Source organism: Pseudorca crassidens, chromosome 9 (genome assembly GCF_039906515.1).
Source record: "Pseudorca crassidens isolate mPseCra1 chromosome 9, mPseCra1.hap1, whole genome shotgun sequence".
In the NCBI taxonomy this organism is placed as follows: Eukaryota; Metazoa; Chordata; class Mammalia; order Artiodactyla; family Delphinidae; genus Pseudorca; species Pseudorca crassidens.
The window spans coordinates 51,332,082-51,358,286 of NC_090304.1; the positions used below are offsets into that span (position 1 = coordinate 51,332,082).

The 26,205-nt window shown below is 57.6% G+C and overlaps 1 protein-coding gene across 6 annotated transcripts in view; it reads right to left on the reverse strand.

Annotated features, from left to right (window-relative positions):
- Positions 1 to 1,844: 1,844 nt before the first annotated feature.
- The window catches only part of PDE2A (phosphodiesterase 2A), a 93,674-nt gene continuing 69,313 nt past the window's right edge, over positions 1,845 to 26,205 (reverse strand). For all 6 annotated transcript variants that reach the window (XM_067750226.1, XM_067750228.1, XM_067750229.1 and 3 more), the window contains 27 exons: positions 22,515 to 22,624; positions 21,722 to 21,777; positions 16,358 to 16,417; positions 15,597 to 15,750; positions 15,390 to 15,442; positions 15,132 to 15,206; positions 14,989 to 15,030; positions 14,387 to 14,455; positions 14,003 to 14,133; positions 11,246 to 11,357; positions 10,511 to 10,550; positions 10,305 to 10,368; positions 9,791 to 9,863; positions 9,465 to 9,642; positions 9,130 to 9,242; positions 8,381 to 8,458; positions 7,160 to 7,282; positions 6,630 to 6,700; positions 6,228 to 6,350; positions 5,817 to 5,904; positions 5,538 to 5,585; positions 4,424 to 4,498; positions 4,155 to 4,254; positions 3,785 to 3,897; positions 3,357 to 3,395; positions 3,115 to 3,221; positions 1,845 to 2,777 (listed from right to left, as the gene is read on the reverse strand). In XM_067750226.1, the coding sequence (XP_067606327.1) occupies positions 2,567 to 2,777; positions 3,115 to 3,221; positions 3,357 to 3,395; positions 3,785 to 3,897; positions 4,155 to 4,254; positions 4,424 to 4,498; positions 5,538 to 5,585; positions 5,817 to 5,904; positions 6,228 to 6,350; positions 6,630 to 6,700; positions 7,160 to 7,282; positions 8,381 to 8,458; positions 9,130 to 9,242; positions 9,465 to 9,642; positions 9,791 to 9,863; positions 10,305 to 10,368; positions 10,511 to 10,550; positions 11,246 to 11,357; positions 14,003 to 14,133; positions 14,387 to 14,455; positions 14,989 to 15,030; positions 15,132 to 15,206; positions 15,390 to 15,442; positions 15,597 to 15,750; positions 16,358 to 16,417; positions 21,722 to 21,777; positions 22,515 to 22,624 (2,506 nt within the window). In that variant the 3' untranslated portion in view covers positions 1,845 to 2,566. The remainder of the gene's footprint in view (positions 2,778 to 3,114; positions 3,222 to 3,356; positions 3,396 to 3,784; positions 3,898 to 4,154; positions 4,255 to 4,423; positions 4,499 to 5,537; positions 5,586 to 5,816; positions 5,905 to 6,227; positions 6,351 to 6,629; positions 6,701 to 7,159; positions 7,283 to 8,380; positions 8,459 to 9,129; positions 9,243 to 9,464; positions 9,643 to 9,790; positions 9,864 to 10,304; positions 10,369 to 10,510; positions 10,551 to 11,245; positions 11,358 to 14,002; positions 14,134 to 14,386; positions 14,456 to 14,988; positions 15,031 to 15,131; positions 15,207 to 15,389; positions 15,443 to 15,596; positions 15,751 to 16,357; positions 16,418 to 21,721; positions 21,778 to 22,514; positions 22,625 to 26,205) is intronic.

Sequence of the window (26,205 nt, forward strand, 5' to 3'; positions counted from 1 at the left end):
AGCGTAGGGTCCCGAGTGCATGAGGAAATAGTTGTGAGTTGTTCAATTTGGTGGCAAGGAGGGAGGGCCTCGAATGGGATTAAATGTCCTCAAGGGACTGCTGGGCTGGAGACAGCAGATGCAAGGGAGGGGAAGTAAGGCCCAGGGGTGGGTACCCAGGATGTGCTTCCACTTTGTCCAAAGGCTTGTGGAAGAGGACACACACACACACACACACACACACACATTCGGGGTTGGGGGTCACAGGTAGAGGAGCACCTATGTCAGCCCGCACCGACGCTGGCTTCAGCTGGGCACCATTAGAATAGTCCTCCCGTGTCAGCTTTGGGCCAGGAACTGATTCATCCCCACCTGGGGGCCCACTGGTCAGCCTGGGTCCTGTGCTGTGAGAGGGCAGACAGACTGGGGGAGCCCAAAACAGGGGCTGGGCAGGGGAGGGGCCTGGACCCCATGGCCCCAAGGGGAGGCGAGAGTCCTGGGACCATTCAGCCCAGAGGAGCAGATTCCAAAGCATGACAGACTGTGGGGCAGAAGAAGCAGACAGGCTCTGTGGTCCCAAAGGCACAGCTGGCACCCTGGGGCCATTGTGGGTGGTCTCAAGATGATCCTGTCTCTCTCCTCCCAGCCCTCCCTCTCCTAGGAAAGGAGAGCCCAGTGCTCAGTCCCTTAACATGCCAACCTTTACTGATCTGGGAGAGATGAACAGGGATAGAAGATGGGAGAGGTATAGGCAAGTGGGGAGTGGGGTATGGAGACTGTGCCAGTCAGAGCCTCCTCATGGTCCCCAATCTGGGACCTGCCCCTCTCTGTCTGTGCAGAAGCAAACACTCTCACAGCCAGGAGAGCAGGGAACCCACCCTGCAGCCATAACCCAGGGCTGTATCTGAGGTAGAGTCAGACTCAAGGTTACCCCTCTGGCTGGATTTACAGGGACACAGACAGGCATCCCCGTGGCTCGGAGGGGGTTCAGAGGCCCAGGCCTCGGCTGTATGGGCACTCATGACTAAGGAAGGCCAGCAGACAGAGGGTCTAGGAGAAGCACCAGGTCACCTCCTCTAGGCAGCCTCCTTGATTGCTTCAGCCCCTCAATTCTCCCTTTCCAGTCCACAATCGCTGCCCCATGCTCAGGCCTCTGTATCTGCCATCCACACCTAAGTCCCTACTATCTGTCACAGGACTGGTCTGGGGATACCCCAGCAGGTCTAGGACTCCCCCAGAAGAGGGGCTAGGCAGCAGGGGTGGGACCTCCAGTAGCCTGAGAGTTCTAAAAGGCATTTGCCTCCCCCAGGGCTGTTTCCCCGCCCCCGCCTCCAACCCCACATACAAAGTCTGCAAACAGCCCTGTGGGGGAGGGTTGGTAGAAAGAAATAGATTTATTCTCATGTACAAAGCCGTCAGCCCACAGGACCATATACAACAGTTGCACAGAGTCCTAGAAAAACGCATCTCTCTAAAGGCAGCTCAGAATAGGTAAGGCAGGTGGCCCCCTCCCCCCAGCCCACAACACTGTACTGAACAAAACAGAGAAAGGAGGAACCTGCAGCCGGGATGACCCCAGAGGCCCAGCCCTATTGGGTCTCCCTAGCCCCGGGGCACAGGTGGATATGGCCTTGAAGAGGAGACAAGCCCTACCAGGGCTGAGGCCAGGTTCCCCTCTGGCTGCAGGAATGCAGGAGGGGCTCGGGCTAAGGGGGTGCACTCAGGAGGCCACTGAGGGACTCAGTGTCGGCTCTCTGCCCCAGGGGTCCAGGGACACTCCATGGCCTCTCCTGGGACTCCACAGAGCTATGGGGACTTTGATCTAAAAGGGGTCTTAGAGAATGGATTGTCTCACCCTCCTGTTTCATCCAGATAGGGGAAGGGACTTGCCCAGGGACAGCCAGGATGAAGCACTGCTGACCCATGATGGGCCTGCCTCCCAGCCCAGGGATCCTTCCTGCCCACTGTTCTTATCCTGCTTTCTTCCTGAGCCCCCTCTCCCAGAGCACTGACCTGCCCCCCTGGCAGCTTCCTTATGGGACCCCTTCATCTCCCCAGGTCCCAGTCTCCACTATAAGTACAGTGGCAGTCCTCAGGGCCACCTGTGGCCCCATCGCTATTTCTAGTCCTCCAGCCAAGCTGATGACTGTCTCTAAGACCCACACTCTGCCCACTCAGATGTCTCACCTTCTTGCGTGAGGATCCTGGGGGGCAGGGGGTGTCCTCAGAGGAAAAGGGCACAGATCTGGTGGGGCAGAAATGGGGCCCAGGAGAAACCATCCAGGCTGCCTCGGAAGAGTGGCCTGAGGGGGGGCACTTGCCAAGGTGTGGTCAGAGATGCAGAGCAGGGCGCACTGTTCATTGTCATCCCTGTGCTCTCAGAGGACAAATAAAGTCCTGGTGAGGCTGGAAGTCTTCCATTATACAGACGAGAAAGCTGAGGCCGTGGAAGGTCGGCCTTGCCCGGGGTCACATGGGAAGTCCTGGTCTAGAATCCAGGACCCGTGGCTCTGGTCCCAGGGCATGTGGCCAGGCCAGTGGAGAGTTGTGGGAGGAGGCCTGGGTGAAGAGGAGTCCCAGGAGGGACTCACTCAGCATCGAGGCTGCAACAGCCATTGATGGGGGCCCCAGCACCATCCAGGTCAGGCACCTCGTACTCCTCGTCCAGGAAGTCCAGCGAGTTGTTGCTTGGGAGGCCGCGGATGGTGAACTTGTGCGACACTTTGGTCCAGTGCTCGCGATTAGAGGCCACACGTTCATACAGCTCTGCTGCTTTGGGGAACAGGTCCTGCAGCAGCCTGGGGATGTGAAGGCGCAGGGTAAGAGGTCAGACTGTGAGCAGCAAGAAAGATTAGGCTGGACCACAGGTAAAACTTCCACAAGAGTATGAGGCATAGGACGGGAAGCACAAGGAGAACATGGCGGTCTCTTTCCATAAGGGACCAAGGATGAAGTGAATGGCCCATTTAGGGGCAAAGCAGGAGAGGTTGTGCCCAGAGGCAGGGAGTGGATGAGCTGGAGCAGAGCCAGGCCAGCCCACCACTTGTGTCTGCTGTGACAGCCACAGCCAGCCCCATCCCACCCACCCTGCTGTCCCTGGCTGGGGTCCCTAGCAGGCCCCACGAGATCGCTCACTTGTAGATGGGCATTGCGATGTGCTCCATGAAGCTGATCTGCAGCTCGGGGATGTAGGCCTTCTCACGGTCCATCATCTCCATCGGCCTGTTGCCCATGGCCTTCTCCTGCAGGCATCAAGTCGTCAGGCCTGGCCCTCTCCTTCCTCCATAAGCACCCGGATCAGGCTAACCCAGCCCTCCCGGGGCCCAGGCTAGGAACCCTCCCCCAACCTGGACACCCTGCTGTCACTCCCCACATACCAAGTCTCCTTGGGAAAAGAACTCTTTGTAGATCAGCTCCTGAAAAGTCAACACTCTCATTACCTCCTGTGAGTGGGGTCCATCCACCCACGCTCCTCCACAGCCCATTCCCAAGGGGGCAAACTGAGGCACTGTGACCTCAGGACCTGCCCTCACCATGTCCAGCCTGGCAGGGGGATGGGCCCCAGATGGGAAGGAGTGGCTGGGTTCTGGCCCACCTTCCACCAGCCACTGATTTGCTATGAGTGACCCCCCCAGTGAGTCCATGTCCCTCCCTGCATCTCCCCACCTGTCGTCCTGAGGGGGTCCAGGTTCCTGTCTCCCCCACAGGCTGAGCTCAGCACAGGGAGGGTGTTCAGGCTGCGGGAGCCACACAGAGCCAGGCAGGGAGTACAGCCTGCGCCTTCCCAGGCTGGGGCAGCACTTACTGCAATCTTCCTCGTTGTCTTCCAGCCCTTGGTCTGGTCAGAGAGGTCACAGGAGGTCATAAGGAGGCAGAGAAGGAGGCTGTGATGCTGCTTGTTGGTTCGGTCATAGCCCACTGTTGGGGAGAGAACGGGGTCAAGGAGAGGGCCCCAGCATCCTGGTACCCTCTCCCGGAGGGCAAGGCCCCAGGGCCCACCCCAAAGTGGTCCAGGGAATTCAGCACCCTGGATGGGAGCCAGGGATGTAGGGCTGGGTCTGCCTGCTGGGTTGATGCCAGAAGGGGTGGATCTAAACCCCTGGGGATGCTCTCCAGGCGAATCCCCCTCTTGGTGGTCCCTCCCCATCCCTGAGGCCTGGGCTAAAGGCAGGCACCTTCGGCCATCTTTTGGAGATCCTTGAAGATGCGGAGGTGGTGGGCCAGGTCTGTGGCCAAGATGATGTCCCGCATCAGGTCCAGCATGCGCTGATAGTCCTGGGCCAGGGCCAGGGGTGCGGGAGGGTGTCAAGGCCTCTGGCCAGACACCCCACCCTCGCCCCCAGACCTCAGGAACCTCCACCCCTCGGCTTCACTCCTTCTCCCGTCTCAGGCCAGCTCCCAGCTCCCACTTCCTCACCCCCAGCCCCACCCCCGGCCTCATCACCTTCCGGGAGAAGTGGTCAAAGATGTTGCAACCGTGGGTGTTGAGGATAGCGATGGCCTGAGCGAAGTGGTGCCTCTGGGGGGAGAGGAGTGATGGGGGTCCAGCTGGGGTGGGGGGCTTCCCTCCTCACTGACCCCAAGAGTGGGAGCAGGCCCGGCCCAGCCCCGGCCCCCAAGGTGAGCTGAGCAGGCAGAACTGGGGAGTCGGGGGTGCGGGGCCCGTTCCCTTTCTGGACTCTGTTTCAACCCTCTCTGTGACCCTGGGCAAGTCCCTGGCCACCTCTGAGCCTTGGATTCCTCAGCTGTCACATGGAGGGACACAACAAGGTAAGCTCTGAGGGCCTCTCAAGCTGGAACGATTCTGAAATGATCCCTCGGAGTCCTGGACACTAATTCATGCAGCCAGCATTTGTGTGCTGACAAGGAAGGGCGGTGACAAGGTGAGGGCAAGGACCCTGTCTCCTGATGCTGAAGGGCTATCACTCAGGGGAGGGGCACGTAAGCCCAGGGCATGGAGGGCAGAAGCAGGGCTGCCACCATGCCTCCCAGGAGGAAGCGAGCCCCTCGTCTCTGGGGGTGTGCAAGCGGGAGCAGCTCTGGAGGGGGCCTGCGGGGTCCGCGTGAGGCAAGGCGAGCTTGCAAGTCTGACTCCCACTCTGTGCCAAGCCCTCTGCCAGGTGCAGGGAACTCAGAGATGTCCCCGATTCTGTCCCTGCCCCCAGGAGCTCCCATCGCGGGCGTGCAGACCCACCCACATCAGTCTAAGGCAAAGCTGAGTATGATGGCAGTGAAGCCCGTGCCCGGCTGGGCGGGGAGGGGGTTTCATAGGGTGTCCCCAGACATGCAGAGAGAAACATGCTAAATGCAAGTCCTCCCTCGGCAAACCTGGGCTCAGGTGGAACCTGCTGCCTGATTCGTACCCCCAGCCGCACCTGCACGCCTCCAAGCCCATCGGGGAACAACAGCCAGGCGTGCCCTGGGGGTGGCTGCAGCTCTCATAGCCTATCTGAGGAGCAGGGCTTGGGAGGGGGACTAGCTGGGCCACAGTCTAACTTAGTAAGTCACTGGCTTTAAGGGGACAGTGGAAACGGGGATATTGGGCAGAATGGTGGTACCTCCATGACAGAACCTTCTGAGCTGTAGAGCGCGGCCAGCACAGATTTCTGGAAAAGCCCGAGAAAAGTCCATCACTCCTCACATCCAGAGGCAAGTGCTGCCATATCGGGTTCAGAACTGCCCTGCACCTCCCGCCATCTCCCAAAGCCTGGGAGAGCCTCCTCCCATCTCTAAACTGGCTCCTGGTCTCAGCAACTCCCGCCTCTCCCCAGGCTGGAGTGGGGAGACTCCCAGACACCTCGGGGAGGGTGCCCACTGTGACGAGGGCAGGGTCTCACCGAGGCCACCTGGAAGGAGTTGTTTGTGCCTCTGTGGTCCAGGTCGTGACACATGCAGGAAATAAACAAGGCAAAGATCTCCATGTCCCTGGTTGGGAGGAGACACAGGAAAAGGTCAGCCACTGCTGCCTCCCCACACTTTCAAAGGAGGGCCAGCTGGATGAGACGTCCAGGATAAGGGGAATAGCTCAGTGGTTGAGTATTTGACTGCAGATGTCCAGGAACCGCCTGGACAGGAGCTCAGGACACCTGGGTCCCCTTCTTGGAAAGGGGCCTCGTACCTTTCTAACTGGGCTGTTAAGAGGGTCCCGTGAGGCAGTGTGTGTAAAGCCTGCCACACAGGAGGTGCCACCCTGTCCCAGGGAAGGGGACCCCACCAGCTACCAGATGGGGGGAAGTGCAGTCACTCACTCGAGGTAGTTGGCGAGCTCCAGGTTCTTGTAGAGCAGGTAGCAGAAGTGGGAGACAGAAAAGGCGTGCATCCAGTTGTGGTAGGGTGGATCCCGGTAGCCCTTCTTCACCATCAAACAGAACCTGGGGGAGGGGAGAGGGCAGCACAGGGGCCTCAGGCTCTCCTCCTCCAGGAAACCCTCCAGGCTCTGCCCTGCCCCATTCCTTTCCTATCCTGTGGTCCCAGTGTCTGTGAACTGCTTCTCACTCACAGATCCCCCCCACCCTCACAAGAGTGGGCCTCCCCTAGGCATCCTCAGACAGTCCTTCCCAGAGCGCAGGGGGCAATGGATGTGAGAGTAGAGTTAGGAGGGAGGCAGAGACGGGGCTGCCTGCACGGAGGGGAGGGCTGGGGACACACACCGGGCCAGCGTCGGGCAGTCAATTTTGTAGTTATTGATGAAATTCATGTCCTGCAGCATGCTGAGGATGGCCTGGAGAGAGTGGAAAGGCGGGAGCAGAGGCATCGTCAGTTTCAAGATGGGCCACCCCACCCCCAGCCTTGGCCCTTCTCGGAGCCTCCAACATTTTGGAGTCTTGGAACTTTAGATCTAAACTAGAGAACTATAAAACGGTAGAGCCAAGCACTCTCGGAGCCATGAACTTAGAAATATGACATCTAAGAACTCTTGGAACCAAGTTCACACAAAATTTTAGAAAAACAGGGAGGGGGGTGCCAATCCTGAGGCCATCGTTGGTTCCAGTCCAGCCCCTGGCCCCTGGGCAGGCCCTGTGGCCCATGCTGGCAGCCCACATGCCCCCTCCATCTCTGAGGAGACTCTATAGCCTTCTTTGATGACTCTGTCTTGCCAGGAAGTTCCTATGCACATCTAACTTCAATCTCCGGCTGTACACTCTCCACCTCCACGTTCAAGTGGGACAGGCCAGCTCACCATGGAGGTGTCATCCTCGGGCAGAGAGCGAGGAGTGTAGGTGAAACAGGCAAAATTGGAGTCAATGGCAGCCACGGGCTGGATCCCATCATGGAGAAGTTTGGTGTATTCATCATCAGAGACCTAGAGGGAACCAGCCGGGGTATTAGAAGATGGCCTCCACCCAGTCCAATGTCTTCAACCTCAACTTCCCACAGTGGCAGGGACCTCCCACTCAGAATGCACACCAGTCGGGCCATCCACTCCATGGGTTATCACTGGGCAGGAGAACACCACCGTCCCCTCACCATCCTGCAGCCCACCTACTATGCCTCCTTTCCAGTGACCACCCTCATCTGTAACAGCCTGTCCTTGTCAAAGACAGAGAACACCTCTTCATAGCAGCATAGGTAGCCTTTCATGGACAATAAATGAAAGATTCCTTCTTTTGGGAGGACCATCCCAGAGTCTAACCTCAATCCTTCCTGCTACAGCTTTGACCGTAGCCACAAAGTCTGTGACGCTTTGGTTTAGACACAGATGAGAGGAATGTTCAAATGAACAATGACCACCACATACTCTGAAGTAAAGCCTGGGACAGCTTTTCTAACACAAGGTCTGGGAATGGGACTGCCCAGGACTGCATGGCCACTGTATTTAAGGGATCTGTCAGAAGGGTCCTGGGTGGGCTTCCCAGCCTTCAGTAATTCCCAGGATGGGAATTATCCCTGGACATTGGGAACACCTGGCTGAACCAATTCTTCCCTGGGCTAAGTAGTGCTGCCAGCCTTGGGGCTGAACCAGAAACTGCTTTGAAGGCCAGCTGCCCCGAAGGAGAGCAGCAGAGCAAAAGGCGAGGCATTGCTCTGCGTCTATCTTCCTTTCTTTTTTTTTTCTTGCGGTACGCGGGCCTCTCACTGTTGTGGCCTCTCCCGTTGCGGAGCACAGGCTCCAGACGCGCAGGCTCAGCGGCCATGGCTCACGGGCCCAGCCACTCCGCGGCATGTGGGATCTTCCCGGACTGGGGCACGAACCCGTGTCCCCTGCATCGGCAGGCGGACTCTCAACCACTGCGCCACCAGGGGAGCCCTGGGTCTATCTTCTTATATTCAAGAGAGGATGATAAGAAAGCCCAGCCTGTCTTGGGCGCCTGAGGATTTGGGGAGGCAGGGGAGGAAAAGGTGGGCTACAGGGGACCCTGGGGCCCTGACAAGGAGGGCAGAAGCTCCATGCAGGGCTCACCTTCATGTGGTACATCATCATCTCGTTGGCTAGGTGGCTGCGATACTGGGCCTCATTCACTTTCTTGTATAGGAGGGACTGGGGGGAGAGAGGGAAAGATGGGGCTCAGGCAAGGTGGCTGTGAAATCTCAGAACGTCCAGGACTGGGACAAAGGGATCAGATAGAACCCTTGCCCCCTTCCTGTCCCATGCTGGGCCCAGCCTGAGCCTTCAAGCTCCAGCCCAGAGTAGGGGGCCCCCTCCAACTTTCATCCAGACCTCCCCTTGCCCCTCCTTCCCAGTGCTTCTTAGCACTTGAGCTGGCACTTGGCACACTCTCCTGAGCTTGCCCCAGGCTTCAGTGATGGAACCTGAGGCCCACAACAGAGAGACAGAAGCAAGGAAGGGGGACAGCGTTGGGGGCCTAGGGGTTGGATTCCTGGGCCAGAGCTGCCAGCTCTGGACAATGAGACCCAACACATCCCAAAAAGAATAACCAGGAGCTTGGGTTGAGGTTGCTTCCAGAGAACGGAGGGAAATAAAACAGACCTCCCATAGTCCTGGGAGGCTAACTGTACAGGACAGGAAGTAGTATCTCTGATTTTCTGATGGGAAACTGAGGCCAGAGGTGACCAGTAGGTACTGAAGATTGCAGAGCAACCCAGCAGCAGGGCTCTGAGCCCCAGGGCAGGGCACGGACCCGTCTGGACAGAGCAAGGAGAGCCAATGTGGAGAGAACAGAGGGTCCTGCACGCCCCTGTCCTCCTCACATGTGCGATGCTGATGCCACAGTAGATGGAGAAGGCTGTCGCCAGATCCTCGTCAAACTTGCTGAACCATGGTCCGTTGATCTTATTTACCAGCTCGGCCACACCGATGACCTCTGGGGACCAAAGAGGGGCTAGGATGAACCAGTGGATGTGTCCGACGGAGATCTGCCCTCCCAGGGTGTCCTCAAGGGACATCACGTATTTGGGAAAACCCATCCCTTCGGCTTAGGGACACTAGGGTGGTGGAGAAGGCTTGTGGAACGTCCGCTCGGCTCCGCCCCATCCTGCTCAGGCCCCGCCCCGCCCCTCCTCCCGGAGCCGCCAGGACCACGCACCCTTGTTCTCGTTCTTGATGGGAAAGCAGAGAATGTTGCGCGTCCGGAAGCCGGTGCTGTCGTCCACACCGCGGTAGAAAAGTGGGTGTGCGTACGCGTCCGGGATGTTCAGAATCTGGCCCGTGGTCGCCACGTGGCCCGCGATGCCCTGGTCGGCCGGGATGCGGATCTCATAGCTCTGCCGGGCCAAGGATGGCGTAGAGAGGAAGTTGGTGGCCGGTCACAGAGCGGACCATCAACCATCGGGCCTGCTCCACAGCGCCCACTGCGTACTCCCGGCCCCCAGGACCACGGCCACACCCTCCCTCCTCAAGGCCCTGCCTCACCTCATCATCCACCACGCCCCCATCGAACACCTTGGCCACCAGCTCGTTCTGATCCAGCAGGAACACAGAGCATCTGTGGAGAGATGGCTTTGGTCCACAGAGCCCTGACACTCCTCTCCCGCCACCCCTCTCCTGCCACCCCTCAAATCTCACGACTAGAGGCAAAGCCTGGATTTTGAGGCCTGGAGGGAGAGACTCTCCTCAGAGCTGGCTGACTCCAGACATCAGTCCAGATCGATGATTTTTTTTTTTTTTTTTTTTTTTTGTGGCACCTACTCTGTACCAGGCACTGTGTTAGGAGCTGAGGACCCATGGCCAGCAAAGTAAGCCCCACCCCTGCTGTCACTTGTTGTCACAGTCTAGTGAGAGTCACAGGCATGAAATAAAGAATCACAGAAAACGTGAAGGGGTCCCACAAGAAGACAATGGAGGGGAAAAAAAGAGCGGAGGAAAGAAGAGGTCGTTACTGAGGCCCAAGGCCTCTCTCGCCCCACCCCGGGGTGGATTCACTCACATCTCAGCATTGCTGAGGTTTCTGGCCTCTGTGATGATCTCCTGGAGCAGCACAGAGACGTCATCTGTGGGAGCAAGAAGCATGGGGAACAGTGGTGAGACCAGCCCGGAGTGCTGAGAGGCCAAGCCCTCCCACCTCCCCTCCTCAAATTGCCACCCCCCAACTCCCACCCCACAGCCAGGTATGAAGGAGGGCAGTGCACTCACCCAGGTGAGTGAAGAGGTTCTTTGCCACTTGGAGAAGAGCCTGGAATGGAGAAAATGGAAATCACAGGGAATCAGGTTGCAGGGGGTCACCCTCTCCAGCCCCCTGCCTCCATCAGCTCCAGGGTCTTCTCATTCCTCCCCTAGGGCTCTCTGGACAGACTGGAGACTGGCAGAGTCTAATTATATCATTTGGCTACTAAGTGAAGGAGTGGGAGGAATAGCCCCAGTGAGGGTGCACAGACATCCTGAGTCTGAGGTGCGCATGCACCTCCAGCTCTAGCCACCCAGCTGTTGCGGTGATGTCCAATATGAACACTAGAGGGCGATCGCATACAGTGCCTGCAGCCAGAGGTGCCGTCTTGAAGAGCTACTGTCCTCCCTCTCTTTTTTTTTTTTTTTTTTGGCGGTACGCGGGCCTCTCACTGTTGTGGCCTCTCCCGTTGCGGAGCACAGGCTCCGGACGCGCAGGCTCAGCGGCCATGGCTCACGGGCCCAGCCGCTCCGCGGCATGTGGGATCCTCCCGGACCAGGGCACGAACCCGTGTGCCCTGCATCGGCAGGCGGGCTCTCAACCACTGCGCCACCAGGGGAGCCCTGTCCTCCCTCTTTAAGAGGCCGCCAGAGCCTAGGTAGTCTCCCTGCCACCAGCCCCCAAAGACATGGGCTTTTCCCTTGTGGCTGACTCTCTGGAGCTGAGAGCTGGGCGACGTGGTCTCCGAGAGAGGCGCCACTCACCTGGCACTCACACTTGAGCTTCTGCTCCTTCTGGAAGGCCAGGGTGCTGGTGAGGACCGTGCTGGTGTAGTGAAAGCAGTGCTGGATCACACGCTCATCCTGGTCTGTGAATCTGGCAGGGTGGGGTGGCGGGGGTCACCGGAGAGGGACAGACCACAGACTGCTTACCCCATTCTGCCTTACTTCCGTTCCTCCAGGAAGCCCACTTGGAAATCCACCAGCAAACTCACTCTCCTCTGCTGGGGCTGCTTACCGCACAGGTGGCTTGGGCCAGCTTCCCCCTCAGACTGGGGGCTCCTGAGCGGGGTGGGGGAGTTCTAATCCTCCTCTGACCAAAATGTGTTTTCTTCCTCAGACTATTGCTTCTCGAAGCCAGAGCCATGTCTCCCTCCTCTGACTTTAGACTTACCCAGACTGAGGTTGAGTCTCCTCCCTCAGACTGGGGCTGGGTGTTCTGCTCTTCTCCAGGGGCCCCTCCAGCCTCAGGGAGGGGCAGTGGCACTGCCCTGTCTTTTCCAGCTCCTGTCACTGTCCTACCCTCCTCCCTGCACTTTGCAGGCCCCGATTTGGTGCCTCCACAAGTCCTATGGTGCTGTGGGCAGGGCAGTGCCCATCAGATTCATGGAGCTGGCTCACAACGGACAAGATCAGCCCCAAATCCTGAGGAGGTCATTCAGTGGGGTCACCAGATGATTTGTCACCAGGGAGCTTGGTGGGACTGGATGGACCAAGCTGGAGGCGGGACCTGGGCTGGGGACGTGGGTAAGCCTCTCCGGATGGGGATCATGGAGAGATGCAGCATTCCTCAGAGATTCTGACCATTTCTCAGCCCCCAGATTTCCCTGCCTAGTCCCTTCCCCATTTGGGGGCTGCCTTCAGTGCTCCTCTCTGCCGGGGTATCCTCCACGCGTGCTCGCCGTCCAGTGATTCGGATCCAGACCCCAGGCCCCACCACCCTCTGTCTGTCTGCCCACCTTCCTTCTCGTGGCATTTGAGCCCTCTCCATCCAGTCCCACCCACCTCTCTCCCCTCTTCTATGGGTGTCTCTCAGCTTCAGCCACAGTAAGATCCTCATCGTTCTGAGAAAACCTCAGGCTCTTTCACACCTTCATGCTTTTTCCCACACTGTTCGCTCTGCCTAGAATACCTTTCCCACCCTCCTCCCTCTACGCCCTAAAAATAAACATCAAGTCTTGAAGGCAGGGACCATGACTGTATCATCCCCTAATACAGAGCCTGGTACAGGGGAGATATTTGGAAAGTGTTTGCTCAATGTCGTAACTGTACCTCTGCCCCTGCCACCCACCCCATCGCACTCCCAGCTAAAGGGATTCTGGAGTCCCTTCTCTCTGGGCTCCAGGCAGCTTCTCTGCAGTGTCTGCTCTGAGCTGAGCGCCACCTTGGCTCATGTAGTTGTTCAGCACTCAGTCCCTGAAATATGTGGAACCCAGAGATGATCTTGCCCCTGCCCTGGGCCTCAGGGCTGTCACCAAGTCCCCATCTCGTTTCCCTTCTGATACCACCTCTCCTCCAGGTCCAGGGCCACCTCAGAACCCAAGGCTACAGCCAGCAGCCAGAGGTCACAAACCCTGCTGGACCCTCCCCTCTGGGAGCATAGGGCCAGACACAGTAGGTACTCAATGTGTGTTTATTGAATGGCACAAATGCTCCCACCACTAGGATGGGACAATGACACAGATCCTACATCCCCGCTGCCTCAGCAGGTTCTGCCTTGTCCCTGTCTTTATTTTCCCAGGCCCATCCAACTGCCAATAGAGCTCCATGCTGGAAGGTCCTGCTACTCAGATCTCTGACACCCAGATCTCTGCCCCACCCCTGCAGGCCCCATCCCTGGGCTTCTGACACTCTCTAATCCCAACATCTCCAGTCTCCACTTCCTGCAGGAGGTCCGAGCCCTCAAACCCAGCCTGCTTGCTTGGGCCCCAGGGGCCAAGCATCTTGACAGCATCTCTCTGCATCCTGGAATCAGAATGCAACCCCTCACCTGCCTACTACACCCTACTGCTAGGCCTGCTGGACCAAGTGTGGCAGCATTCACATTCTAAAGCTGCACCCAGGACAGGCACGGCTGATCAATCCCAGCTGTTTCTCACTAAACTAATACAATGCTTCAGGCAGCTGCTACCCATTAATGAGTTGGTGTGGGACAGGAAATCTATGATACGACTTCTAGGCCTCAAATCTGACCTCAGTTCTTGAAATATGGACTAAGCTTGTTTATCTGACCATGTGTCCTGCTTACCCCTCTGTTTCACACGATTCCTACAGCTGCCCTGTCAATGCCTCTAAGGACCCTCAGCTTAGCCCAGCCCCCATGCCTATTCCCTGAGTCACTGTCCACCGGGTCGGTGATGCTCTGCGGGTCCCAGAGAGTTCACCCATCCGAGAGCTCATCGCTCCTCCATCAGGCAGTTCCCAGCAGAAATGCCAAAACAAAGGATGGCAAGTGGGGGAAAGGCCAGTAGCAAAAAGTGGATAATCCAAACTGCAAGAAATGGGCAAAGAGAAGGGGAACTCGCCTGGACCGCAACATGATTTTACAAAGTCAAAATGGAGCAGCGGCAAGGGTCTATCGCTCCCATAATCTCACAGTCTCTTGCACAAACCATTCAACCTACCGCTGCTGGAATAGTAAGTACTCCCTGCCCAGTACCCTTCCCGCGCTGTTACCCTAGTCGAGCCCCGCCCGGCCTCTCGGCTCCGTCTCCTGATCCACATCACTCCACCCAGACTCACAAGTCTCCTCCGAGCTTGTTGAAGGTGCAGGCCAAGGCCACCACCTGGTCAGTGGCCCGGCTGATGACAGGGATACAGAGCATGGCCTGCACCTCGAAGCCCAACATGCTTTGCAGCTGTTGCACATCCTCCTGCAAAGGGGAGGCAAGGGGGAGGCAAGTCAGGGCAGGGAAGGAGGAAATATGCTTCCTTCCCCCGCCCTCCACCACACTCTGCAACAGGAGGGGCTGAAGGGCTCATGCAGGGTGGGAAATGCTATGACATGGGGTGGGGTCTTGTCTCCCCCCATTCCTAGGCTGCCCTGGCCCAGAGACTCTGGCCCTGGGGACTGGGCAGTGGGCTCTCCCCTTGGCTCCCCGCCAGTCCAGCCAGGCCATGGCTTACAGAGGTGAGATCTTTCAGCTGGATAGACTTCTTGTCTTCCACCACCTGGCCCAGTCGTCCCATCGTCAACTGGGGGAGTGAGGAGAGCCAGTCAGGGCCCAGCTCTTCCCAAGATCAGGCGATGTCAGACCTCTTCCCCCCCAAGTTTGGAAGTTTCAACTATCTCTTCAGTCAGTCCAAACTCTGGATGGATTCAACACTGAGGAGTGAGGGTGGGGTGAGGGTGGGGGAGTAGGCTCTTGACCAGAATCTCCTATGGAGGACTTGAGGGTCTTCCCTAACTAGGAGAAAGGAAAGCAGAATCCAAGGATTCTCACTGATCTTAACAGATTCTAAGAGAGCCAAATCCAGAAATACTCCAACAGAAGTGACATGGTCGCAGGTGAGTCTTTCTGTAGACTGTGAGAGATTTCTCCTAATGGCTCCTGATCATGAGAGGTTGTGATCTCTCACAACATTTCTAAGTAGACCTCAAGATCCAGATAATTCCATCACATTCCAAGAGATTCTAGCAGATCCCAATCTCTCTGGGCAGATCCCAGGAGAGCCTAGACGACTTTAACTGCTTCTGCAGACTCCCACACAGGGGGTGCGGGACTCACCGGAAAGCTGATTTCTTCCTCCAGAACTTTATCTCCAATCACCTGATGGGCAGAGCGAGGTGGACTGGTTAAGGATGGGCAGGGTTTTTCCTCTCAGAGACCCCGGTCCCTCGCCCTGCTCCACAGTGGACCGGGGCCCTCACCTTACAGGAAAGCTGGAGACTGTCCTCAGATACCAGCAGGAGGCAGCAGCGGGACGCCTGGGTCTCCTGCTGCAGCTGAGAGGGAGGGACACAGCGAGAGGCTGACCGTGGATCTGGGAGCAAACCCACTCCCCACCCTCTGGCCTTTTTGAGGTTCCTCGGGTAGGTGGGGAAGAGAAGAGGGGCAGGACACGGGACTCTGAACTGAGATGGACGGCTCACAGGGACCTTGGTCCCAGGAGGGGCACAGGGACTCACGTATTGGAGGACTTTGAGCTGCAAGGAAGAGGCATCCAGGTCGTAGAGTTCCCCTGCAATGGCGGGGCGCGGGTCAGAGAGAGAGGGCCCACAGAATCCCCCAAGGGTGCGCGCCACCCTCAGGCCCCGCCCACCATGGGCCCCTCCCTTCCAGGTTCGACCCCGCCCCTCCCCGCCCCCAAGGACCTGCCCCAGCCGGGTCCTCACCGCAAAGCTGCAGGATCTTTCGGTCTTGGTCTGTGTACGGAACCCCACCCTTCTGGTCTCCCGCCACCCCCTCTGGAGTATTCTGGACCGCTTCCGGGGCCGCGCTGGGCCCGCGCTGCTGCAGGGCCTGGACCCTCTTCAGGGCCACCAGGGTCTGGAACGGGCGGAGCGGTCAGCAAGCCACACGCCCCACCTTTAACGCCCTTTGCTCGAGCCCTTCCCTCTGCCTGCGGTGCCCATCGCCCCCACCCCCAACCCGCGTCCCAAACAACTCATCCCTCAGCGCTCCACCCTCCTGTGGACTCCCACTGCCCCCAGAGCGCCCCTCGGTCCATGATCAGGTAAGTACAGGGTTTGTCTCCACGCCTAGCCCCCAGACTCTTACAAGGCAGAACAGGGTCAGATTTCTCCGTCTCTAGCACCCACGGGGAGTCGTAAGTTCTTGTTAAAGTCACAAAATCATAAAATCTCCAGGAAGAGCCTCAATATCATTATGTAGATAGTCCTTCCTAAGTATTAACAAAATATTTGACTCCCCTTATTTCACCAGTACCCTCAGTAGATCAGTGCTATCCTTATCCTCATTCTCAGATGTGAAACTGAGGCTCAGAGAGGTTAGGTGACTTGCTCCAGGTCACACAGCCCAGAGGTAGTGGACTGGAACCCAGGTCTGTCCATCTCCCGGGCCAGATCATCTTCCCATCAGTTGTGATGAGGGTCTTCAGCAGCCCTCATCCTACCCCGGCCCTATCCCCACTCACATGCTTCTCCACGGCTTGCAGGCTCCACTCCTCACTGTCACTCAAATGACCACAGTGCACCTGGAGGGGAGCGACAAGGGGACCAGCTGTGACCTACCTCCCCTAGCCTCTTGTCTCTACCAGAGTGCCCTCCCCATGCCCGGCACACACCTGTCCCCACCAACACATACACACTCCAGTCTGTGGGCCTCAATAAGCCCATCCTCTGACCAAGCAGATGGCTTCAGGAAAATCCCCTCTTCCAGGAAGCCTTCGAGGGCTAATCCAAAGAAGTGGAACTTTTCTGATCTCTGCCTTTTCAACTACTGTTCCATCTACAGCACAATCCAGGTGTATAGTGAGGGAAACGGGGTGACCCTGGACTCCTCTCCATCTCTCAGTCTATGGAGCCCTTCAGGCCGTGATTATGGAATCAGTGGTATTAGCCTCAGCCTCCCAGCTCCATCCTTTCTGAGTTGGGATTTGAGCTGCCCCTAAGTCTGGGGTAGGGGAAGAGGTCCACCGTTTATGATGCATCTGCTGTGCCTAAAGCACTTGGGAGGATGAATGAGGGAATGAATGAATGCAGTGATAAGGTGCTTTGCCTTGCATGTGATTCTCACCAACAAGTAACGCAAGCTTCCACCTTGCAGATGAACCAAGGCCCAGAAAGTTTGAGTGACTTGCCCAAGGTCACAGAGCAGAAAGTGGCAGAGTTGGGACAGCACCACCCACTCCCTCCCCTTCTCTGCCCACACCTTCCCTTCTCCAGATCCCTTCTCATCATCACACCCATCATTCTGTCCCTCTCCAACTTCCCCGTGTCAGTCACCTGGAATCCCCTCAGCCCATCTTTCATGCTCTGTGAAGTCCCTTCTCCCAGCCCTGCTTGGGCGCTTGGTGAGGGAAATGAAGGGGGGAGCACTGCAGGCCCTGCCAGCAAGCCTCCCCACCCGCGTCACCAGCTTCCTGGGCACCTACTCAGAGCTGCTCACCACCTGCAGGGCTCACCACAGTGCTTGCACTGGGGTCCCTTCCTTCATCCTCCCTCCCCACTCAGCAGCCCCTGCCCGCCTCTGCTCTAAGTCCCCTGCCAGGAGCAGATGGAGAGGAGGAGACCAGCAGGTGCTCAGGAAGCTCACAGTCTGGCTGGGGTGGGATGGAGTGGTGGATGTGATGAAGGGGGTGCAGAACTTCATACCTGAGGAAGAAGGAGAGGGCAGATTGAGTGGGTGGGAACTTATAGGCTGTGCGAGCTCAGAGGGGGAGGGCACCTGGGGGCCTTCCAGAACTGGGAAGACAAGCAGAGCCCGGAGGCGACATTGCAGGCGGGAGGCTGTCCTGGCAGTGCTGGGTAGTAGGTGGTATGGGGAGCTGAGGACCCGGGCAGTGGTGCGGTCCATGGTACCACAGGGCGGGTGCAAGTCTAAGGAATTGGACTTCAGCTTGATCATACTGGGGATCCACAGCAGGCTTTAGCGTCTGCGGACCATGGTCTACAAGGTAGGGGGAGTTGCGGGGAGCAAGACTGGAGGCAGGAAGACCTGGAAGAGGGCTGGGCCGCCAAGGGTGGTTTGAAGGTTAAGCTCTGGATGAAGCTCCATCTATGACTCCTATAAGACAGGTTGTTGAAAGGCGCTGGGAGCATGGTTCATTTGCATATGGTTTACAGAAACATGTGGGCATTTTACTGTTAGTAGACGGGGGAGGACATCCTTCTTGTTCTTTCCACCTGGACTCATCTCTCAGGAAAAGGGAAAGTTGGGACCTCTCTAGGGCTGTGGACTTCCTGGGCTGGCAAAATAGCCTGGTCCCAGTACAGAGCTGGGAGACTGAATGAGAGCCTCAGAGGGTTGGAGGGAAGGAAGGAATCATGGAGTCCTCCTCCACCCACTGGACGTACCCCTCTGTGCACACACTCCTGGGCTGCCTCAGCCCATCCCTACCCAGCATGTGCACAAACACACTACACACTTCATGGAGACCTTTAGCGCCCCCCAACACACACACACACACACACACACACACACACACACACTCACACACACACACACACACACTCATACATTCACTGTCCCATAGAGATACTCAGGCATGTGCGCACCTGCACACACATAGACACACACACAGTGCAGTCACAGACTCGAAGACATCCACGCACCCACACCCACAGTGACTGCCATCCACACGTGCACATTCATACCTGTAAACAGGATACTCGAGTTCACATACCCGAGAGCCATGCACATGCTTCTGCCCGCACCCCCAACCGACATGCAAACACAATCACCAGCACACACACGGCTCCCTTCTCACCAACAGAATATACTCTTGCACCTACTCTTGCTAACCAGGGGGCGGGTCTGGGGTCCAGTGGGAGCACTCAAGAGTGGGCACTGGAGCTGCAGAGAAGGTTGAAAGCCCAGCACAGCTCCCACCCCCCACCCTCACCAAGTTCACCGTGGCTAATGGACACCACACCCCCATGTAAGGATCTGGTGTGCAGGCACAGCTCGGGGGAAGAGTGGGCGCAAATCACACATCAAATGCCTGAGACCAAGGGCTGCCTGCTCCTCAGAGGGACTTATTATCCCATAATTGAAGAACAGAGCCAAAGACTCTTTCCACACGAAGAATCTGCAATTAAGGCACATTGATCTGCGAGCTGCAGAGTCCCAGAGCTCAGCCAGGCAGCCCTGCACAGGACAGCATATTCCTCAGAGAGCCCTCCGCTGACCCCATCTCTATCAGGCCCCAACAGTCCTTGCAGGGCCTGCTGGTTTCCTTGCTAGCACTTGCCATCATTTGCAATTCTCTCTTTATTTTGTTCACTTGTTTAATGTCCAGCATGCCCACCCCTCCAGACTGTACGGTCTGTGAAAGCAGGGCCCGTCTGGTCTGTCTCGGTCATTGCTGCTGTGTTTGAAGCACCAGTGCACAGTGCCTGGTGGTGCTCAAGAAATATGCTTTCAGTTGATGGCTGGGTGAGTGGATGGATGGAGGGATGATGAATACAAGAGCAGAGAGGGGAATGGGACTTGTTGAGGAAGGAGGTGGTGAGTCAGCCCTCCCAAGAGATCTGTCCTGTGGCACCCCCTTTCCCCCTCTAGACCCTCAGTCCTCAGGATCTGGCAACAGCTGGGAGGTCTGGGGCTGCCTATGCTGCCTCTCAGAGGATGTGAGATCCTGTGGCCCCAGGAGCATGGGGGTGGAGCAGCAGGACGGGATCCATCAGATGTGTGTGCACCGGGGAGGGGGTGTCCCTCAGAAGAACATTTCTACTTGAGTAGGAAGGCTCAGGCTTGGAGGAGAGGCAGATGGCAAACAATCCAAATACATTTCAAGAGCTCTTCACTGCCCAGGGTATTTGAGAAGGTGAGGTGACAGTAATCGGGAGCTTCTCTTGGCAGCCAAAGCCACAGGTAGCATCTTGCTCACCAGCATGCACCCCCCTTCTCAGCCTTGCCGGGATCACACTCTTCCCCCAGCACTCCACCACCCTGCCTCTGCTCATGCTGGGCCCTCTGCTGAGAATATCCGTCTCCTTCTTCTCTGCCTGTTCACCCCCTACCTGTGTCCCAGAGTCCCACTCAAATGCTGTCTGCGCTGTGAGGCACCTCCTGCTGCTCCAGCCTCTGCCACTAGAGCTCCTGCTGGCAGCATTCTTTCATTTGGCCAGTGGTGGTCTGAAGGTGACCCTGCCTTCCCCCAGACTGAGCTTCTAGAAGGCAGAAATGGGTCCGACTCCTCTCTCTGCCCCAGCACCTGTCCTGGGACAGGGCCCAGAGAAGAGTTTTGCTAGGGTGGGGTAAGTTCAACTGATCTGACCCTTCCTCTTCCCAATACACACACACGCCTTTCCTACCCCCAGGAGAAGGCTGAAGCCTGGACTCCCGGCCAGACCTCAGCCACGGTGAACAATGGTCACAACAACCATCCTCCTGCCCACAAGACAACCTTCCAAGCATCTTCCCATTGCAGGGGCTGCTTCCTTACTGACCCAGCCCTCGCAGCCCCGGCACAGGAAGTCCTTCTAGGAACCTGGCACCCCCAGACCCCTTTCCGTCAACAGAGGTGGGCGACCAAGTCACTGCCTACCACGGCGCACCTCTGCACAGTGAGGGCACGAATGCAGTCCTCCTCCAAGCCACCAGCTCTGGTACAGACTGGGACCAAAGGAGGGCGCGAAGCTGCGCTGAGAACGCGGTGCCAACAGCAGATCCGTTCCCTTCAGGGAACAGAAGCTGGGGGTGGGGTAGGAGCTTTCGGGAGAAACCAAGGGGGCCGCATCCCCCTCAATCAGGCAGATGGGGCGCCGAGGAGACCAAGCCAAGTAAGTATCCCTTCCTTCCTCTCCTCTCCCCGCGGCCGCCCCCCACGCCCACCGCCCTCCCCCGCCAGCAGCTGGGGAAAGGTCAGGCGCCTCGGAAATCTTTAATTCCGTTTTAATGAGGTTGGGAGGAGTTCCCCCCCCCTCCGCCCCCGCCGCGGGCGCACCGAGACCGGCTCATTTATCTGTCCGCGCCCCTGCTTGGGGTGGCGGCCGCCTCCGCGTAAGTCGATCCCCAGTGAGGGCGATTTGGGGGCGCTAACCCTTCGGTTCTTAGGACTGGACAAAGATTTTGAGCGCCCACTTCCACACGGGAGGAGAGACTGGAAGAACCTCAGAACCCGGACTCCGCAAAGCTCGGCCAACCCCATGGGGGAGCCCAAAGCGGGGAGCTCCGCGAGGGAGCAGCAGGGGGGCGCCCTGGCCCGATTGCCCGCCCAACTCCCCCCACTTAGGGTTCCCCCCTTCCAGCTGAGGCCCCTGCCCCTCTGTCACCCACCCCAGGAAGCCCGCCCCGTTGCCTGGCGTCTGTCCCAGCCTCGGACATAGGTCTGGCTGGGGCTGGGTGCCTTCCCAGGAGCCCTGCCCCGTGGGCCTTCTCTCCTCAAGCCGCCTAGCTCCAGCGACCCCACTCTCTGACTGACTTTCCCACACTGGCTCTGTCGGTGTCATACCTGCCCATCCCTCCTCAGTCCTTTCCCACCTTGCTGCATTCGTGCCCTCTTGGGACACTGCCCCCAACCCATCCTGGAGGATACCAAAGAGGAAGTAGGGTCAGGGCTGTTTCAAGGGCTCCGCGGTGGTAAGAGTCCAGATGGGGCATCCTTCCGCAAGTTGCTGACTGGGCCCGCGGCTTCATTCTGCCCATTCAAGGTGGGGCAGAGGGCTCCTCCCAGGCTCCTCCCAGACCCCCATTTTCCCCAGCTCCAGCCCGGCATGCTACTCTCAACACACACACACACACACACCCCCCCCAGTGGGGCTCCATCCAGTGCTCTCTCCCTTGCTCCCTCCCCTGCTCTCCTCTCCCCCATCCTACCCACAACTGCTCTTACCAAGATGACTGCTGCCACAGCCCCGGCCTCCTTGTCCACCAGCGGTATGACCAGCACTGAGGGGGAGAGGGCAATGAGGTGGTCCTGCGGGGCCAGTGAGGCTCAGAGATACTGAGCAAGGACCCAGGGAGGGAGACAAAGACACAGACAGACAGAGGCCAGGACAGAGACAGAGAGAGACCCAGAGACCCAGAGAGACAGAGAGATGGGTCTTGAGGCAGTGAAAACAATGACCACAGCAACGACCCCTGCATAGAAGGAAACCCCCTCACTTGACAACTTTCTCGTGATCCTCCCAGCAACCCTGGGATGGAGGGAGGCAGGTAAGGCTGAGCACCCCTATTTTACAGATTGGGAAACTGAGGTCCAGAAAGGGGAAGTGACTTGCCCAAGATCACACAGCAAGTCAGGTCTCCTGACTCCCAGTCTTGTGCACTTTCCACATCGAGACAGAGGACAGAGACCTAGAGAGACTGAGACACGAGGCAGAGAGACATGGCGGACAGGGGGCATGGAGAGGAAGAGAAAGAAAAACAGACAGTGACAGAGAGAGCATGACAACTACAGCCCATCTAACAACCAGCACAAGCAACACCCCATCAAGGTAGGTTCTGTTGTTCCCACTTTACAGATCAGGAAATTGAGGCTCAGAGAGGTTAATAGCACAACAGAGAGAGAATTAGATGGCAGGTGTGCTAGAGACACAGAGCAAGAGAAAGAAGGAGACGGAGAGATGCAGACAGGGACAGGGGCCACAGTCCCTCCCTGCCCCTGCCCAGCTCCCAGCCCTTACCTTGGGTGTCAGGAGCCAGTGGAGCCACCAGCCTGGCCAAGGGCTTCCCAGGCATGTCCGAGGGGCCCAGTCCATTGCAGCCCAGCCGCTTCCGGGAGATCACAGCCTCTCTGAAAAGAGGATATGATTCTACCTCTCAGTCCCTGGATCAAAGAGGAACAGGCCCCAGCCTGGGGACATACAGTGGGCTGAACCCTGAACATCTGAGAGGATCTGGACAAGTTGACCCACTGCAGGGTGGATATGAGGAGGGCAAAAATAAAAGTCTCGGACCCTAACTCTCCCCTCCCCATGTAGAGAAGCAGGCAGCTACAGTCTGGCCTCTGGTGCCTCCTGCTGGTAGATATGGGAAAGGCACCTTCAGGATCTCTCACAAATCCCCCAGAGCAAGTAAAGCCAAGGCTCAGAGCTAGGCTGTCTGGGTTAAATCCTGCCACAGCTACTACGTGATCTTGGGCAAGTGACCTAACCTCTCTGAGCCCCCCAGGGAGAACTAGGGTGAAGAGAGTAGAATCCTAAGCGTCAGCATCCTCAGAAAAGCATTTTGGAGAAACTTTTGGTGGCAGCACAGGAAGGGGACTCCAGGAGTTTACTGGGCAATGCACGTCCAAGCAACTTACATAGATGAACTCAGAGTTCGCAGTGATCCTGTGGATTAAATATTACCATCATTTCCATTTTTCAGCTGGAGAAACTAGGGTGCTGAGTGGTTAAGTAACCTGTCCAAGGTCCCACAGCTAGTAAGTGGTAGAGCCAGGATTTGAACCCAGGCATTTGGCACCAGAGCCCATACTCCTGAACAGTACACTTGAGTCTTTCTAAAGACCAGAGGAGGCTGAGCCTCCAACAGGGACTGGCATGAATGTCGAGGAGGCAAAGGGCGTAGGTGTGATGGGGGGGCAGGGGGAGGTGGGAACTGAGACAGGGGAGGCTGCAGTAGGAAGAAGAATGAGTTTCTCTCTGGTCTCACCACACATCCCACCCCCACTCCCACCCCATCCCCGCCTCTGGCTCTTCCTGCTTAATTAAGCGCCTGATTTTTCACCAAATGCCACTCCCTAATGATTAATTGTCCTGGGTTCTTCATCCCTCATGCTGCCTCCACTTAATTGTGTTTGTAGGAACTGCCTGGCCTGGAGAGAAGGGAGGCTTGGGGGCCTAGGACTCTGGTGTGTGCATGTGGGGTCACTCAGGGTAGCCCAGCTAAGGTCAAGTGAGGAAAAGAGAGGGGACAGCCTGCAAGTCACCAGATCAGGACGTCACAGCAGCTAGAGAAATCGAGGACCAAAGAGGTTGAATGCCTCAGTCAAGGTCACGCAACATTCTGAACCCAGCCGGTTCACTCCTGGCTCCTTGGTTCAGAATCTACAATAACCAGAGGTGTCTCCCACCTTCCAGCCCTCACACCTGAACCTTTAGGCTCCTGGAGGGCTGGGCTCCAGTTCTGAGCTGTCCAACTGTGCCAATCACCCTAGGAAGGAATAGGGAGCTAGGGTGGCAGGAGGCAACAGCAGCCACATTTCCTGGTGACTAAGTCGATAAAGGCTGGGGCTTCGTGGAGGCAGGGGGCTGGCCTTATTGACCTTCAGCCAAACCCCTTCTAGTGGACCCCACCCAGTCACTTGGCCTTGGACAATCTGGTTACTGGGCAGCCACAAGGTGGCGCTGGTCCCTGCGCTGCTGGTCAGTAAGCGCTGCGGCTACATCTCACTAACCCTTGACTCCTCTCTTCCCACCTCCAGACCGTGGGCTGCCTTGGCCTCGCCCCTCCTCCTCCCGGGACCCTGATGAAGGAATTGCCCTCAGCCTTTCTTCTCTTCTGCACAGAACTCCTCTGTGCTCATGGCCTCATGACTCTCCAGCCCCCCCATCTCTTAAGCTCTAGACCCCAGATACCCAAAGGCCTCCTGGAGGCCTGCCCTGGGCGTCCCTGAAGTTGCCAGAGGCCCCAGGGCCCGACTGGAACTTATCGTCTCCACCACCTCCCCCGAAGTAGCACAACCATCCATCGGGTCCCCTGCGGCTTGTCCACAAAGTGTCCTAGCTGCCTCCCTCTTCTCACCTCCCCCATCCAATGGATGAGTCACCTCCCATGCATCTCTCATAACTGTCCCCTGCTCTCCATTCCCAAGCCACTGCCCAGCTCAAACAGAGATACCTCTCCCCTGAACCTGCAGCAGCCTCTCCCCTCGCCTCCTGCCTCCTGTCGGGTCCCTTAAATCCATTCCCCCCAACCAGAGCCAGGGCAAGTGTTCTCAACTAAAATACTTACGGGAACATTCTACTTAAAGTCATTCCACAGAGTGGTTATTTATTCCAGAGTCCTCCTGGGTCAGGTTCCTTACTGAGGACTAAGAAGAGAAGGAGTGGTGTCGTGCGGGGAATGATGTACAGACCCACACTTGAGTGCAGGGACAAGGGCTCCGAGAAAGGAAGGAAGAGTGGGCCCCAGCCTATCCAGGTGCAGGACAGAAGTGGGGTCAGGGAAGGCTTCCTGGAGGAGGAGATGCCTGCGTTGAGTCCTAGAGGACAAGCAGAGCAGACAGGAAAGGATGTGCAGGCAGAGGGAACTGCATGGGCAAAGGCTCAGAGGAAAGAAAGAATGTGTGTCTGCTGGATGATCCAACAGCAAGGAGGCTGCTGTGGCCAGACAACAGGGAACAAGGCTGGAGACAGCCAGGGCCCTGAGGAGCTGGGCTTGATCCCGAGGACAGTGGGAGCCCTGAGAGGGACTTGAGCAGGAAAAGGTGAAGGTCAGGTTCAGTTTCAGGCTGATCGTGCTGGCTGCTGAGTAAAGCTCTCACTGGAGAGGGAGAATCTGAGAGACAGAAACCGGGTCTCAGTGAGGGCCCCGTAGTCTCAGCGGTCCCTGGACAGCAGAGGAGAGGCTGGGCTGGGGCAGGTCAACCTTGACTGGGTCTGATCTTCCACCAAGCACTGGGGCCTCCAAGGATCCTCCATCCTCAGGAGTCCCCACACCCTGGCACCAGGCCATGCTCACCTCAACCCACTCCTATATGAGCCCTTTTCCTCTGCCTCACCCTTCCCAGAACTGCTGTCCCCCTAGAGGTTTCAAAGGTATCGGAAGGGGGAGGGGACTCCAAGGCTGTGTCTCCCCCACCCAATTGGGGCTGGGGGCATCATCTACTGCTCACATCCCCTATGACTTCTCCTCAACTCAGAGCCCCTGCTCTGCCTCCTCTCCCCTCCTGGAGGCCCCCTCCCCTGCCAGGCTGATGTTGGGGGGTGAACCTTGATGCTGGGGTCAGCCCAGCCAAAGCCCAGGGCCCGCTCCCCAGACTGAAGGCTAGTGACTCAGCCCTGGGTGCCTGGGTGGTCGTGGCTGCCCCAGTGAAGATAAAGACAGATGGGCACAAAGTGAGGAGAGGAACGGGTGTGGACTTTATGACAGTTCCGTCCCTTTAACAACTATTTGCTTAGTGGAGAGTAGAGCCAATGGCCTGGAAAGAGTGCCAGGCCCTCTTCCACTCCTCTGAACCCCTTCTTAGGTGAGGCCCCCTCCCCTTGACTGAGATGCCCCCCTCTCCGGGGGCCTCAACCTCACTCTCACCCTTTCATCTCTCTTGGAGACAAATTATGATTCAGGCCAGGACCCCGGACCCTCCTCTCTCTCTCCCTCTCCCTCTCCCAGAATGTGAGACTCCAGAGATGGGAAAAGACTGTTCTCTGT